General features: G+C 41.9%; 1 protein-coding gene across 1 annotated transcript in view; it reads right to left on the bottom strand.

Annotated features, from left to right (window-relative positions):
- wnt9a (wingless-type MMTV integration site family, member 9A) overlaps nt 1–15579 on the bottom strand; it is a 59987-nt gene extending 44408 nt beyond the window's left edge. Inside the window, exon 1 of the mRNA XM_073048977.1 lies at nt 15368–15579. Coding sequence (XP_072905078.1) covers nt 15368–15453 — 86 coding nt within the window. The 5' untranslated portion in view covers nt 15454–15579. The remainder of the gene's footprint in view (nt 1–15367) is intronic.
- Nucleotides 15580–17506: the final 1927 nt, after the last annotated feature.

The following is a 17506-nucleotide window of genomic DNA, read 5'->3' on the forward strand; positions in this document are numbered from 1 at the left end:
TTAAGAACCCAAGTCTAATCCTGAACTGCTGTGCTCTGTACGTGGAATTCGTGCACTTGCTCTGTGACTGCATGAGTTTTCTCCAGCTACTCTCGTTTGCTTCCCCCCCCCCCCCCCAAATCCCAGACACATGCAGGCTGGTAAATTAACTTGCCGTTGTACATTATCCCCAGTGTGTAAGTAACTGGCGGAACCTTGCGAGCTGATGGAAGTGAAAGAGAATAAGGAGAATAGGATTGGTGAAAGAGGATAGGTTATGGTGGGCACAGACAGTGGTCCAAGATGCCCATTTCCATAATGGGACAAGAAGCACATAAGTAGTAAACAGTAAACAGAACACTATTCCTTTTCATCCGAAGGAATATAAAAAAAATCTCTGGGACTGTATTTCAAATTATTATAATTTTGTTAAAAAAAAACCTACATCTTACATAAGTAGAGAAGCTAAAACAGATTGGATAGTCAGGGATCATGAACAGCGTCCTTTCACATCCTGGCAAAGCATATGCAATTTGAAGGCTGAGCAGAGCAGCACCCTCTTGTGATCATCCTATGTACTGCAGCACAATTTGTAAATCAGAAGTAGATAAAAATAGACTTGCCCATGTGATCAGTAACTACCTTGGCTGTTAATATTCCAGATGCTTTGTATGCTTAAACGCAATTTTTACCAATAAAAACAATAATAAAAGAATTATGACTAAAATGACTTTACAGCCCAATAAAGACGGCTTCCCAAGCTTCCCTTTGGTGAATCATGTAGAATCAGAATTCAGATTTATGAAATTTTAATTCATTCCAAAGGCCTCAGCCCCTACCCATCCCCTCGTGTCTTGAGGCATGAGGTTGGCAGCTTTCCTTTACCACATGGAGAGTCCAGAGTAACAAGAGCTAGGTTGGATAGTGAGTTCAGTTTTACTTCCCTTCACCAGATTCAATTTTTTTTAAATTTTAGTCAGAATAGAAATTCATTTCTCTGTATTAGTTCAGTCCATTGTATTACTAACCTAATTACATAACTACACTAGACTGTCCCCTGACCTTTCCCCCACATAAAACCAGAAATATTCCTGCAGCTTTAGGAAGACTATGGAGGAGAGAACTCTCCATGGGTGTGGGCAAACGTACCTTGGAAAATGCTTGTATAGATCTCAAATAAGTGGGAGTACCACAAGTATCTGTGACTTTGAATACTCAGTACGAAGGGGGCCAAGCACAGAGTGCAAGATAAAGCCAACACCTCTGCTAGACTTAGAAACAGAAAGAACTCAATTTTTTCAGTGCTTTTAATGAACTCAAGACATTCCAAAGAGCTTTACAACCTGACTACTGCAAACAAAACAATACAGTAATAAGATTGCACTGACAAAGCTTCCGCACGTTCTACTTGCTCATTTGTTTTAGTGGTGTTAGCTGAAGGTTTGGCATTGGCCAACACACCAGGGAGATCCTTTCTGCTCTTTTCAAAACTTTCTGTCCATTTGAGAGACTGAATTCAAAGTTCCAGCTGAACAAAGGCAGCCCTGGCAGTGCAGCACTCCCCAAGTACTGCACTCACGCATGAGCCTACATGACTCATGAAAATGAAATGTCCCTTCAAGCCCCATGCTTCTGATGCAGAAGTGAGAATACCAATGCCAAATGAACAATTCATAAGTTGCCAGCTTACTGAGTGGCCCAACTTTTAGAGATACAGTGCAGAACAGGTTCTTCTGGCCCAATGAGCCACACCAGCCAGCAACCCACCCAGTTACCCTAGCCTAACCACAGGGCAATTTACAATGACCAATTAACCGACAAATCGGCACTTCTTTGGACTATGGGAAAAAACAGAGCAATCGGAGGAAACCAACCGGGTTCATGGAGAAAACATAGAAGCCCTGCTGGAATTGAACTCCAAAACGTCCTGAGCTGTAATAGTGTCGCGCTAACCATTACATTATCTTGGCATCCAAAATATTATTAGTAGAAAGAAAAAGAGCACTAAGAAGCAGGGTAGCTCTTTCTGCTCATAATTCTTCTCATTAAGATGGCATTAACCTGGAGATGACAAATCCTCCAATTAAAACAAAAACTTCCGGTCACATTAAGCCCACTCCTTAGATAAAGACCTTCTGAGCCTTCAGTTCCATTTCTCCCAAATAGGACAGCTAACCGGTCATAACTGAATCCTCCTGACAGCTTAAGGAGTGTTTTACACCATCTAACAATGAACAAAATCACTAATTTGCCACTCTCGTACATCAACAGCTGGGCACATTGTGGGGTTGGCTGAGCTATTTGGTGAGATTGCTGTCCAAGCTATTGCAAGGGACCCATTTGAAATTGCCCGATCCTGCAGATAAGGGAAAGCCCCTGCCAGATGTTGACTAAGCTGGTTTTGATGAGGGCAGAGGTGAGATGTTGCTGTGGGTTTATGCCATTGCCGCTTTCCATCTCAGTCTATTAAATCTTCATGGAATTGAATGAGACCTGACGTGGTCTCTCTGCTCCAGAGGTTTCAGAGTATCCAATTAATAAGCTTATAGAAGGAAAACTGAAGGTTTTTTGACATGTTAATCGCTGTTATAAAAGTTCTATTGTTGCCCCTACTGGTTCTGGAAACAACAAGCTGAAGCAAAGATTACATCTGATATGTAGAAATGCTCCTTTGAACATCAGTATTTAAAAATGTAAGGTGACGAGTTGCTTTTTTAGTGAACGATTAGATTTTCAGTGCAAAGACACAGAAGAATGAAAAAGCAGCAGCTCGCTCCCAGCAATCAGGAGCCCACACTGTGTGGTGTGAGGCCTGGTCTCAGACTGGCACACCAGATGAGATGTAATGGTTACCCTCAGTGTCAGAGTGTTTTAGAAGTGCCAAGTGAGTCTAGTGACACACCTCTTGGGTAAGACACTGCAAGACTGACAATGCTGTGGATTCTGCAACTTACCAATAGTAGCACCTTTGCAATGCTTAAAGGTAATTACTTAGAGCACTGAGGGGGAAAAGAACAGGAAAAGAAATAAGATTTTATTTTTGATTACCAGAATTTACCAAGGCTGATGTGGCTAAAACATAGGAAAGCATTTTTCTGAAACAACCCCCGAACTAAAAATAACTCTTCATTCTCTTGTTAAATACCCCTGAGGCCTTCAGTAAGGGTCACCACAATTGGAAGTTGCTACATCTATGCGTTGCCTGGTTATGACAGCTGGCGATCATAAAACAAAGACCATTGTGGCTCGGAGGAGATGGGGTATTGGCAAGAGACATTGAACCTTCAGCAAAACACAAACTGCTGGGCTGGAGGAACACGGCAGGTCAGGCAGCATCTATGGAGGTGAATAAACAGTCGATGTTTCAGGCCAAGACCCTTCATCAGGAGTGGAAAGAAAGGAGGAAGAAGACAGAATAAGAAGCTAGTGGGAGGGGAAAGAGTACAAGCTGGCAGGTGTAGGGATTATTTTGTGTATTGCTCTGGATTTCCAGCATCTGCAGAACCTCTTGTGTTTATGACATTGGATTTTGGCTGTCGGCCTCTGTTGTGTGCGTGGACCATCTGGGGTGGGGTGGCCATGGGATCCCAAAGGTTCAAAGCTAAGAGACTGTCTCAATCCAGCACTGTATTGTGAAAATGTTGTCCCAGGAATGTTTCACAATATTAATCTTGGGACAACCTGGCCTAATTTCCCCACAATGCTCCAAAGGAAGCAAAGCGTTGGAAATTAAGTCATCCTATGTGTCAGACATGCAATGATGAATCACCACAGGAAGTCCAATATTGAATTTCCTCAGTGGTGCAATTTGGCCTGGTAGTGGTTGCAATCATGTTCAACTCAGGGGGAAAAGAAAATCAACAATTTTCAGACACATATCACTGAAAAATAAAAGTTTTATGCATCCTGGCCCAGCAGAGTTTACACTTATTTATTCCTTTCCAAAGTCTCAGCATCACTGGCAAGATCAGTGTTTATAGCCTGTTCCCAAATTGCCTTGAAAGGAGTGACATGCCAGGCCATTCCTGTGCATTTCATAGTCAATCACATTGTAGGTTTGGACTCACATATAAACAGATAGATTTCCTCCTTTGATGGGTTTTTAGAACAGTAGAGCAGCTTTATGATCGTCATTATTAGCCTATTAAAATTGTGTGATTTTAAAATCCAGTTCATTAATCTGAATTTAAATTTCAGAGCTCCAAATGGATTTGAATTGGGTGTCTTGACTGGTAATCCAGGACTCTAGATCATTAGTCTAGTAACTTAACCACCACCATACCCTACATACACAAAGCAGATCGCTCTGCTGTATAGCATCAAAGACTAGGTTGATCACGACATGGATTAGGTACATGGGTTCCAATCGTAATTTCTCCAGCAATTTCCTGGCAGGCGCACCATGAAACAGCAAAGAACTAGCATTTGCGCTATCGTACAAAAGCTCCCCGATTCGGGATGGTTAGTATAAACTATTACATACTTGCAGATCGTACGATTAACAGCAACTGCCCTTTCCCAACTGCACTCCTCTCATTACAGATATAAACTCTTACAATCCCTTATTTGTAATACCAGAATTATTGTTAGGACAGCCTCATCCTGAAGTGAACATGTGATTTTCTGACACTAACATATCTAAATGTTTGTAATTTATAATATGTCTCTAATTCATGACATGAAAAGCAAGTTCTGAGAACTGTAATTTGAATTGATTGTAAGCTGTGATTATGGTCAGGAACAAATGCCAGTTTCCATAATGAGCAATAAAGAAAACAAGCTCTTTGAGAAGTCATCTTCAAGCAGTAACATCAGCCAGGAGAATAAATAGTAGTTCTCAGAAGACAGCACTAAAATTATTTATAATCTACACACACCTGATTCAATAATTTGCCTCCGGACTAATTCTTGTCTCATTGGGTACCTCTGTTTGGTTCTACGACTGTGGAAATCATGCTGGCAAGTGCACTACTCCCCTTAGCAATATCTGAACCACACAGGTTGAAGTGAAGCACTTAAAGGCAAACATTCAATTCTCCTGGTAGGGTCTTGCCAAGCAAGCTAACAGTTCACTGAGAGATAACACACACACACATATATACAGAAACAAGAGTCAGAATAAGTTTAAAGACACTGACAAGTATAAACACCAGCTGTAAAGAAAGCTTCAATAAATTTGACCAGATGCAAGATGACATTCCATCATCTTGCTTGTGACGTAAAAGAAATGGATCGGCTCAGGTGCCACGAGGCACAGGAACAACTGGATAATTATCTACTCATTCAGCACATTGGAGTTTAAAACCCCAAATCTTTTACCATTCAGCTTCACATACTTGGCGCTGAATCTGTGCAGCCAGAGTGGTCATATTAAATAACCAATCAGCAACAAGAGAGATCTGTAATAAGCTAGCAAAGCCTCTCACATACTAACTCCAATGATAGTGCACCCAGCCTCCCTAATGCTATCATCTCCATGGAATCTACCTAGAGGTTTATTCCCAATTTCAAATCTGGTTTTGAACAAAGCAGTTTTTTGTAGCTATCAAGGATGGCTCTGGAACCGAACACAATAAGCCTGGTATTTATGACAAGATATTAACTTCTACTGTGCCTTAAAGAGCCAAATAATTCATTATTGTCTTTCAGAAAAGGGAGAGAAGCTGCCTTTTCTACCTGTCATAGGCTAAATGTGACTTTGGTTGTAGTTTATGGCTCCCTCTGCCCTCAGAGCTGGCCCAATCATTTGCAAAATTACTGATCACTTCTAGAATTCCTATAGTGATAATCCATAACTGTGACTTCAAATCGATCCAACTCATATTGTTGTTTTTCTTCTCACTTTAGTTTGGGTTTTGTCCAACTTGATATTGAGCATCTATGTATTAGCTCGCTCCAAAGTAGTTTTCGGGTTTTCTGTACCTTGGAGGGATTTTTGTGACATTATTTGTTGAAGTCTGCAGAACCCTTAGTTGTTTCATAGTCAATGATCTCCACAATGAGATCAGTTGGGTTGCATTTCCCAGGACATACTCATATAGCTATAATTCTTATATTAAAACAAGTACACGGCATTCCTGTGGGAGACTGGGAGACAGACTCCAAATTTGGTGCTCCCAGAATGGAGCCTCATTTATTGGGAGCAAAGATTGTAAAACCATGTGTGGATGATATTAGAAATCCCATGCACACGTGAATTTCTGATTTGAGCTCCAAATGAATGGAACTCATTAACAAGAGAGTAGTCAGGAAAATTGCTCTTCAGGTTTGAAAGCTGGTAGTTAGAGAGCTAGACTCATTCTTCAGATGTTGAGGGTTAAAGCTGCTGCCAAAGACCTTGAGAAATTGAATTCAAGAAACGTACTGATTTTTGGTATCAGTTTATGGAAACTCTGGCAGATTTCCTTCAATAATTGTTTTGATCAACATCAGTCAATGTTTGCTTTTTCACTGAATATCCAGATTTGTAAAATTAAAGGCTGAGTTTTCTACTAGTGATATACACTTGTACGTACTTACTCTAGTGCTGTTCAGTTTCGGTGCACAGGTCTTGCTTTTGAATATTGGTCCCATATCCTTAATTGAACATCAATTAGTCAATTTTGCTGCTGCGTGATAGCAATGATTTCAAATAGAACAGATAAATGAAAGCTGATTTATAAATAAAATAACAATGAATAGGGGCCACTCACAAGTGGCCAAGTAATCTACCAATCTGCATTAAGGGAAACTGGGGAACCCAGATGAAAAGCATGCAGTCACAGGGAGAAGGTGCAAACTCCACACAGACAGCAGAGGTCAGAACTGCAAATAAGTCATTAGAATGTTTGGCAATAGCTCTATTAGGTACACGATTGGGTCACTCCCTGGTAACTGAAAAACAATTATTCTTTACGTGACACCTATACTGACGGTAAAGTTGGAGGTGACAGAAATAAAGATATCTTCACCGGAAAGGCACTTGGTCTTGGAATCAAAAGGTTTCAAGTCTCACCCCTGAGGCCTGAGTGAAAAATTGAGTTTTTGTTTGTGGAGAGGTGTTGTACAACACCTTATACTGTAACATAAATGGCAGATAAAATTTTCCACAACACTATTCAAAGTATATCAAGGAGCTGAACACACGTCTGGGTACTGCATATATAGGAATAAATGGTGAAGGCCAATAATTTGACATTATTTCACCATCACTACTTCTGTGTGTCTACATTGCAACATCAGCTCACTGAGAAGCATACTGGGGTCATCAAACATGCCTCATCAGGCACATTGAGATACTGGGGTTAACAAGGATACCACATCAGTACATATCTTTCTAATTAGAAAGAGAAACATCTTATCCCGGACAATCTGACACTCTAAGAGAATGGTTGAGATACATTTCATTGGGTCACATGCTATGCTCACTACCTCTGCTGATAGTGAAAAGACACAGAATACTACAGAAAAGCAAACCAAGGTCTTGGTGTGCTGATTAGCATCCTCTCATTCTGTACCATGTAATGAAATAATATTAACCTGGAAGAATGAGAGATTAAATCACTGCACATTCAAAATTCGTAAGGAGCCTGGTCAGAATTCTGAAACCAGGGGCCGTACTTTCAGATACAGTCAAGTGTGACGGAAATTTCTTCACTCAAATTCTGTAATTATTTGTAATTTTCTGTACCAAAGGATACAAAAACTCAATGAGCATATTTAAAACTGATATCATAAGTTTTACTGACAATGGGGTAATCAAGGGATCATAAGGATACTGTAGCAAGAGAAAAAAATACATAATGACCTCAGGGTTTTCCAAACCTCCTTCTAGCCATTGAAGTACTGTAAGGTGTGGCCCCTGTTGCAAAATAAGGAACATAACTACCAGATTTTACACAAGAGGCCAGAATTCCTACTTCATTGATAATGGTTAGAGCCAACTGCCCTCCTCTATTAAGATTTATTGAGGGAAATACATAAACATCCTTAGTATGCAGATAAATTCTGTGCTTAATGTCCCATCCAATAAGGAAGCACTTCAGATCTCCATCAGTACTGCATATGAATGTTGGCCAAGGATTCTTTATATTTCTGATATTTCTCGAGCAGATTTTTTCTCTAATAAAGGCGTGAGTGCTGCAAAGTTAGCCCTGGATAAGCCAACAGATAGATGTAGATGGTTAGCAATGATGAAGGCCTGGAGGGCTGAGCATCATTATTGCTTTGGGGAGGTAGGGATGGGTTGTGTGCAGTTTGCTAATTGGTTGCTATATTTGACTGTGACAATAATTGCAGTATCTCAGAGTAATCTCGTCATTATGAATTGTTTTGTGGTGTACTAAATGAGCCTGCACTGGCACAATACAGATGCAGCTGTCTTTTTCTTTGTGTTCCTTCCCACCAAGCCACAGGAAGGACCGCCAACAAACGGGTTCTTTAAGTCACGGAAAAAAAATATTAAGACATTATGCTCTCTCCCCCACTTCAGCCTTCTTCCACATGCATCTAATTTGCTGTTACTGACGCCAACAGCCAAAAGCAGCAAGACCTGGGTTTGAAAGTCAAGTCAGAAACACATTGGAATGATCTGCAGTGTGCTGATAGAACTAACATCAATCCCAGGCAGACTAGGCTCCCAGCCAGAAACTCATTGGCTCAGGCTCCCAGTAGAGCATGGGGTTGAGCCAGTGGCACGCTAACAGGTGACTGCTAAGCCCGAGCACTGCCTACTATCTAAGCAGATACTTCAGGGTCACTGAATACAAGTGTTAAAGGCATCATTTCTTTCCCACCCACTCTCTAATGTGCAGTTCCTACTGGGTCGATTGTTTTAGGATAGCCCTTACACTCTGCACAAATAATCACTCTCAATTTATAGAAAAATCATTAGATATTATGCCAGAGGAAAGAAGAGCTCTGCTACACACAGATCAATTACATTGTTGAACAGCGAGCATTCGGTATCATTAGTCAAAGTAGGCATGTAAGATCAAGACACTGGGAAAACACTCCAGTCTCTTTCCGATGTTTACTGGGCTGACAAGCTGTATCTTGATTAAACGTTTTCCCTGACAAAACAAAAGTGATCCTCCAACATTGCAGCAGTCCCTCAGTAACACGCTAAAGGGTTGGGTTGCCTTGTGTGCGCAAGCTCCAGAACTGGGTTCTACCCCTGCCTTTTTTGCTCCTTCGAAACCAGCCTCAGTACACCTCAGCAGGAAAAAAGAAATCAACCTGGTCTCCCTGTTCCTGATCATGATCTGAGAAACAATCATAAGTTAATCACTTGTGGATTTGGGTGGGGACAGTCTGGTATTTGAAAGCTTGGCTTAGTTGATGGTGCTCGCTCTGCTGGATAAAGAAAATGAGTTGAAGCCCAAATCCCGCACCAAGTAAGAAATCTAGGCCGACTATTCAAAGTACCTATTGGACTGCCAACCACCACAGAAAGAAGGCAGAAGAGACCCAAGGACATGAACCATCACATTGCTTTACGCAAAGATGACCAAAGATTCACTAAATATTTTGGAGCCAGCAATAAAAGGAGACAGATCAGGTCTGCTGAAGGGTCTCAGATTCAAAGCATTGACTGTTTCTCCTTCTACAGCCACTGCTGCAATTGCTAGGTTTTCCACATATTCTGTTTTTATTTCAGAGGTCCAACATATGGATCCTTTATTTGACTTTCAGCTACAGAGTACACTTGCTTGAATGATCCCTGAAGCTTAGTACTGGTGGACATTGACTTAGAAAGAGCTGACATAGGAGAAGAGGATGAGATATGAGAAATAAATCTAACCAGCACTCCGTGGCACTGTATAAGGGTCTAAATTAAATGTTCCCTGAGTACTCATTGGCTCCAGTCTTGGTCAGCATGAACAAAATGGGCTGAAGGGCCTGTTGCCATTCTGTATAACTCTATAACTGCATAACTTTGCTGATTCTTCTGCCTCCTTGTCACAGGCTTTTCTCAGTGAACGCAGTTGATTTCAGTAACATCTTAACCAGATTAGGAATGGTCATTACTAATAACCAAAGATAAGAATTGACAGTTCTATAAATTAGTATCCCAGGAACTGCAAGGCTGAGCAGTGGCAAGTTCGGGTAAGAGGGGACTTGATATGGGTACAAATGTGTGGTTGTTTTCACTATTATAACTGTACTCTGCATTTCCGTATATTCTGTGGTGTACCCACCTGTACATTCTATATAGCACATGTCCTGAGCAATTTCTCTACAGCCCAGAGGCTTCAGGATATTCAGTTTGCTGAGGTATGAAGAGCCACGGAAAAAGGAAATGAGTAGAGGAGGAAGTGGAAAGGGAGGAGGCATTAAAGGAGAGGGAAAACTGATGAAACTGGTTAGAGGAAAGGAGAGAGAATTTGAGAGAGGGGAGTGGAGAGAAACTGAAAGAGGGAGATGTGTGTGTGTGTGTGTGTGTGTGTGTGTGTGTGTGTGTGTGTGTGTGTGTGTGTGTGTGTGTGTGTGTGTGTGTGTGTGTGTGTGTGTGTGTGTGTGTGTGTGTGTGTGTGTGTGTGCACATGTGTGCTCCATCTGTTCAGCAGAGTCTGGTATCCAGTTGTGCAGGACTTTCTCGAGATTGGACAATGATTCTGTGCTGGTGGTGTGCCACATCCACCGCATTTTTAGAAAAATCATACATAATCATCTTCTATGCCTCAAGCAAGTTGTCCTCAATTTCTAATGAACTGTGTGTGTGTTTTGCTCTGCAAGCACAAAGGTACATTTCTGAATCTGCGTGACTGGCTCTATATGAATTGCATGCCCGTGTCTCACTGTGAACACACTTAGTCTGGGTTGCTCAAGCATGTTGAACTCCATCGGCATATTTCATATTCTGCATGTCTGATTATCCATATGTGTCTCTGTACACATCACCGTATTTTTGAACATGTCCGTAACTGTGTCTGCACTCCTGTTCCTACATTTAAGTTAAAACGTTTTATTGTGGAGGAAGCAGAAATCCTCCTATAAGACACACAAGGAATCCTTGTAGCTTCAATGTCAATGACTACCCATGATATTATATCATTTGATCATCCCCTCCCCTCTTCCGTCTTCTCTCCATCTATGAACCTTAACAGCACCCACAAAATTAACAGTTCTACTATAGTCCTCCATTGCAATTGCTGAACTTGATTCTAGGTTAAGTTAACAATGGGAATAATTTATTGAAAAAGATCATGGGAAAATCACGTCCAGCAGAGCATGATTTGGAAACTCCCACTACAAGAAGGTGATAAACTAATTCCCCGTTTAAAACAGCAGGGGAATTGAAGTTGTGTCAGAGATCCCAAGGGAAGAGGCTTAGAGAAAAACAAAGGCAGATACTATCCCTATCCTAGAGAACATAGAACACAGATCAGTACAGCACTGTATAGGACCTTTGGCCCACAATGCTGTGCTGATCTTTTAGCCTGCTCCGTGATCAACCCAACACTTCCTTCTCACATGGCCCTCCATCAACCTTTCATACTTGTGTCTATCTAAGACTCTCTTAAGTGCCCATAATGTATCTGCCTCTACCACCACCCCGGCAGGGTCTTCCACACATCCACCACTCTATGCAAAAAAACCGGTATCTCTAACATCCCCCTACGCTTTTCACGATCTCCTTAAATTATGCCTGCCCATATTAGCCATTTCCACCCTTTGAAAGAGTTGCTGACTGCCCACTCTATCTGTGCCTCTTTTCATCTTATACATCACTATTGAGTCATCTCTCATTTTCCTTTCCTCCAAAGGTAAAAGAACTGGATTGCACAAAACTTCCCATATAAAATAGGTTCACTAGTCCAGACAGCATCCTGGTAAATCTCCACTGGCCCGCTCTTTAAAGCTTCCACATCCGTCTCATTATGAGGCAACCCAAACTGAACACAGGAGTCCAAAGGGCACAAAAACCCAGCTGAATTATGAATACTAAGCAAAGACAAGAGTTGTACATGAGTAAACCCAGAGTGAAAGGTCCCGCATGAACACTGGTCAGTTAGATGAGGCATATTTGGACAGTGCACTGATTTTAACAACAAGGTGCTGGCACCAGTCACCATCTCAGATGAGTATTGAGAAGCTAATGAGGAACAATTGCAACACTTCTTCCAAAAAGAATACAATTAGTTTACACTGACACAGATACATAAGCTCAGGCCCCCAACTGTTAAGTGCACTGTCTGTGTAGAACTGAGCAGTTAACTAGGAAGGTCCGTAGCCTATGCTGCCATAACTTATCCCAGCAAGGTAGGCTTGCAGTTTGGTTTGGTTAAGGAAATTAAGCACTTGCATTTATAGCGTGCCTTCGCTGACCGCAGGACATTCCAATGCACATTGTAAACTATGACACACTTCTTGAGGTGTAGTCTTGTTATAATGTGGGAAATGTGGCAGCCAATTTATACATTGTGAAGTCCCACAAAAATAAGGGAGCTCAAAACTCAATAATCTGTTTAAGATAATGGTTGGGAGACTTCCTTTTTTGTTCTTCTTCAGAATATTACACATTCACCTTTGAGCACAGACAGTGTTTTGGTTTAACGTTTCACTTGACAGTGTCCCCAGCAGTGCAGTGCTACCTCAATGCCGACGCTGGAGAGCTAGCAGAACACCGAGCTTTGAAGGAGCAACCTTCTCACCCAGAGATGACAGGGACATTGAAAACATCCTAACACACAATCCCAAGAGAAGCAAAGGAATTTTCCCTAGTTAACCAGCCAACATTCATCTTTCAACCATCATCATAAAACAGATTTTATTCATTATCACTTTCCTGTTTATGGGGCATTATGTCTAAATTGGCTGCATGTTTTAACTATAAAATGCTGCCTCGGCTTCAAAAGTATTTCATTGGCTGTGAAGTGTTTTGAATGCCCTGAAGTTCTGCAGATACTAATTTCTTTTATGAGAAATATAAATCTCCAATAAAATACCTTCAGGTTTAAGACTCAGAACTTGTGTGCTACAAAAACAAATGTAACTAATATCCTATTACCTCGACAGAACACAAATAGTCAGCAAAAGTCTGAGAACTGGTGGCTTCTCCCTACTTAGAACTGAGCGCTGGGGTAACCAAGGAATTGGCAGCATACACAGAGGAAAGCAGAGGATGAAGATTGATTTAAAATCATCAGCTGCAACACACACATGCATACACACGCATAAAACGGTTTACTTGCCACATGTGTAACACAGTCAAGAGAGTTCCTGGCAGAGCTGGTGTTAGAACCCACTGATTGGAGGCAAGCTCAAGGGTGGGGTTTGTTGAGCACATTCAAGCTTCCTTCCATCCTTAGAAGTGGGTTTCAGAAGTTGGCTCACTAGGGGGCCAAGCCAACAGTCAGCTATGGAGGAAGCAATGAATTCATCCTATGTTAAAACAAAATACCCTGTATCATTCTGAGACCAATGGACAAGACATCAACCGGGCACGATTTCTTTGCTTAATCATGAATGGGGCAAGTTTTGAAGATCTGTAGGGAAACCCTATTTTCAGAGAAACTTGTGAATAGTTACCACTGCAAAAAAATTATCTTATTCCCACTACCATTAAAAATTGTTAGAGCCTTTGTGGTTTTACCTGGAGTAACCTAGGAACTCCAAGTAACAACCTTCCACTAACTTTATGATACTAACCATAGCAGTTCATTGAAGACAAATAATAACATTGATGTTATAACTGCTTAAGCACACATCCTTTCTGTATCTGACCCTTCAAGTACAGTGTTATGGGGAACTATGCGTATGTCAATCAGACAGTTTTCTTTAATTGGACGGGAAGATTACAATGGGAAATGTCTCCAAACAACGCCTGTTCCCCTAAATTCCGTCCACAGAAATAACAGTAATTTTATCACGATAAAATAAGCAAATCAATAACCCTTCTTTTTTATTGAAAGGAACAAACAATGGGTGGGGGTAGCACAATTCGGGAATGACCCATTCAAGGCAGGTGCGCCTTAACAGGAACATATGCCTGCACTATTTCCGAAGCATAGTTTTCTCTGATAAGAACATTAGATTTTGTTTTTCCAGTTTGCTGAAGACTATACCCTGAGTTATTTCTCACTGCACTTTAGGCGCACTTCCCAGTTTTAAAATCGTTTAACTTTGCACTCAGTTCAGACGGTCAGCGGTCAGCACGGCTGGATTAAATTTGTTATGTGAGGAGGAAGAAATCAAACCTGCCCTAATTATCGCGGAGATAACTGTACCAAAACTAATAAAATCACGACAGAACTCCTTGGGTCATTACAAGGGCAATCATTAACTTAAAACAAACTTGGACCGTTTATTTCCATTTAACGTGTGCTGTAAAAGTTTTCAGTCAACGCGCTAATTAGTTTGATTGGATTATACTAATCATTTCCTATCTGTCCGAAATACTGAGGATATAATAGACTTCGGTCTTAAACAGTTTGCTTCACGTCACACGGATTGATCAAGTCTCATTCCAAACCTTGATAAAAACAGAAAACCAGCGGAATAAGCAGGGCAGAGAACTCCAGATCTTTCTCTTTAAGAAATAAGATTCCAAAGTTTTCTTTTGTAAAACAGCATGTGCTGGCGTGTGTTATTATAGCTGGTAACTGTAAAGCTGCTTCCAAAACACAAAAAAAAAATCTGGTGGTCCCACTAAAAGGGGAGGAAGGTTTCAAGGGAAAAAGAAAAACTGCATAACTTGAAACTGCAAAAAGATGAGTTCCAGACCGGAGTCTAACCCGGGGTTTGATGTAAACCGCGATCTAGTATTTCATTTACACACACAATTCCACCCTCCCAATACTTAGTTTACTATTCTCATGTCAGTAGGTTGAGCAGATGTTTAAATATTAGTGGGCGGGAGCAAAATAGAAGTGTGTGTGCGTGCAAGTATATTTTATAAATAATGAACCTACAACGCATGCATCACACTGTCTCCTAACTCAGCACTGAATCGAACTACGGTGACACGCGACATAACGCAGCGATTCTCGAGACAAACACTGAAAAAGACCGAGTGCGTTCAGATGAAATACAGTAGACAGTCTCACCTATCGGAAGAAAAGAAATGTTATCATGTCCAAAAGTGCAAGTGACTGCACCGGAGTGATCAGAGAACATTCGACTTTAAAGAATTATCAAAAGTCTGATTACACACAGCAACCTGTAGCTGGAAGCTCAGTGCAGATCGTTTTAATTCCCCAAACTACGAACACAGAGGCGCACCCAATCAATTTTAAAACTCGTTTTGTACATTTCTGTTTGCGTTACAAGAAATCCATAACAAAAATCTGTGAGAAGAGACCTTCCTGAGGAAATAAATAGAATAAAATGTTTGAAAACAGTTCTGAAAGTTCAGGAAAGTTTTGAAAGTTTGTAAAATGTTTTTTTTTTAATTTTCAGGACGTACCCAAAATAGGCAGTGGTGTTGCCGATGGTCAGAAGGACTATAACAGCGACGAGTTGCCATCCCAGAGAGCAGTGTCCATCCAGCATTTTGCTGTACCGGCTCGAAAGCTGACCATCTCGTTTCGTATTGAGGTTAGTTTCTGGTGAGTTTCGCGATCGCGCCGCCTTCTTATAGAGCAGACGGACTGAGCCCCAGATACAAGCGCAGGCGCGCTGGCCGGTCCGCCTCTTCCCCGCTCAGCCAGCGAGCACCACAACGAGCAGGGTGGAGCTGGAAGCAGAAAAAGGGAGAGCGGGCGGTGGAAGAGGGAGGAGGGGGTCGGGTGGGGTGTTTGCTGGTGTTGTATCGCGTCTGACAGCCAGGGAACGACAGGGGGAGGGAGGAGCAGTGGGAGCCGCAATCAGCCTGGGACCCGGCACACTGAGGAAAAGCCAGTTGTCAGATGTAGTGAGCTGGAGTCTGAATGAGGCAGAGGGGACAGAGACAGCGGGAAAGAGCCAGGATTAGAGACAGGACTGCAAGTGCTAGGAGAGAGAAAGGAACTTGCAGAAATAGGGGTGAGCACGAATTAGCCAGAAGAAACAGAATCAGGCGAAGTTAGAGAGATTGGATTGGGGACAGAAAGCGAGACTGAATTGGACCCAGGAAGGAGGAACTTGAAGTTGAACCGTTTGAATTAATTGATGCCAGCCGTAAAGAAAATGAACTGCGATTAGATAGCGGGAGGTGGATTTAGAGAGAGAGATCATATCAGGAGGAACTGGACGCGAACGGAGAGGGAGAGCACTGGAATCAGAGAGTGGGGAGGGGTCCTTGGATCAGATGGAAGAGCTGGAATCAGCGAGCAAGATGGAATGAGAGATACAGCGCACGGTGGAATCCAATGGAGAACTGGAGACAGGGTGGATGCAAGGGGAAAGGAGAGCAGAAGATGAAACCAAAAGAGAGTAAAAGGAGATGCAGATAGAATCGGGCAGAAGCTGGCGAACGGCTCCTGCCGGAATGAGGTACAGTAGGAGTTGACCCCTGGGCGCGCCATGGGAGTGACAAGAGTGAATCGGGGATTCTGGTTTAGAATGAAGAAAGTACAAGGCGGAAAGAATGAGAAGCAACAATCAACAGACTCAGGGGGTCAAGCAGCACTTGTCCACGGATACGAATTGACGACGTTTCGGCTCGAATCCCAGCAACGGGAAGGAACGGGCGCTCAGTGACCCAGCGAATGGGGAAAAAAATGAACAATGAAAAAGGGAGCTTGGAACATTACATCTGAAGGAATCACAGAAAGCAATAGAGAGGAAAGGCTTTGTCCACGGTGGACAACATCACTGAAACAATGTAAACTAGGACAAAAGAGAAAATGGAATATATAGCGAACAAGCATTATGAAGTGAGCGTACTGGCTAGAATAAGTTAAACGTAACAGAGATCGCCATGTAAATTAAAGAATGCGTAATTAAATGTAAATATGGGAAATAGAAAAGTGACCAAGGAAATTTGGAGTGAGATGGAGTTCGGAGCTTGTGGTAACGAGTCTTAATGGTGAAAAAGACTTCCACAATGTTGTGGGTCCAGAATGGAGCTTGTAATTTCATATCCTCCTTACTGCTATGTGCTTTCTGCCCGTCTCCATCCCTCCCTTATGAAAGCTACTTCAGAAGCGTCACCCGCACCTTTGTTATTGCCAGACTCAACAACTCTAATGCTTTCCTGGCTGGCCGAATTCTCCAACTTCGGCCAACTTGTGCTAATCCAAAAATCTCCCGTCCGTATCTTCACTCACACCAACCTTGGTTCGGCCCATTGGCTCCCCGTTTACCACATTGTGATCTTATTGTTTCAAGTCTAACTGAGGCTTTGACGGGCACCGTCACTGTTGTCCTCGTCTGTCCTTCATACCCGAGAAGTTAGTTACGTTCAGCCGATTCAGGCTCCTTCTGCTCTCTGATTTCCACTATTCTTTCAGCAATCTAAGCCCTGAGCTTCCTAAACCTCTATCCCCTATGCTTTCTCAGTTAGAGGGGACTCCTATCTATCATCTGTCCTCTGTTACAACTCTGCGTCATATTATGCCTAATTATTCTTCTTATTCTTCAAACTGTTTCTATTTATTGAATTAAAAGTTCTACAATCTACTTC

The sequence above is a fragment of the Hemitrygon akajei genome, chromosome 1 (genome assembly GCF_048418815.1).
Source record: "Hemitrygon akajei chromosome 1, sHemAka1.3, whole genome shotgun sequence".
Lineage (NCBI taxonomy): Eukaryota > Metazoa > Chordata > Chondrichthyes > Myliobatiformes > Dasyatidae > Hemitrygon > Hemitrygon akajei.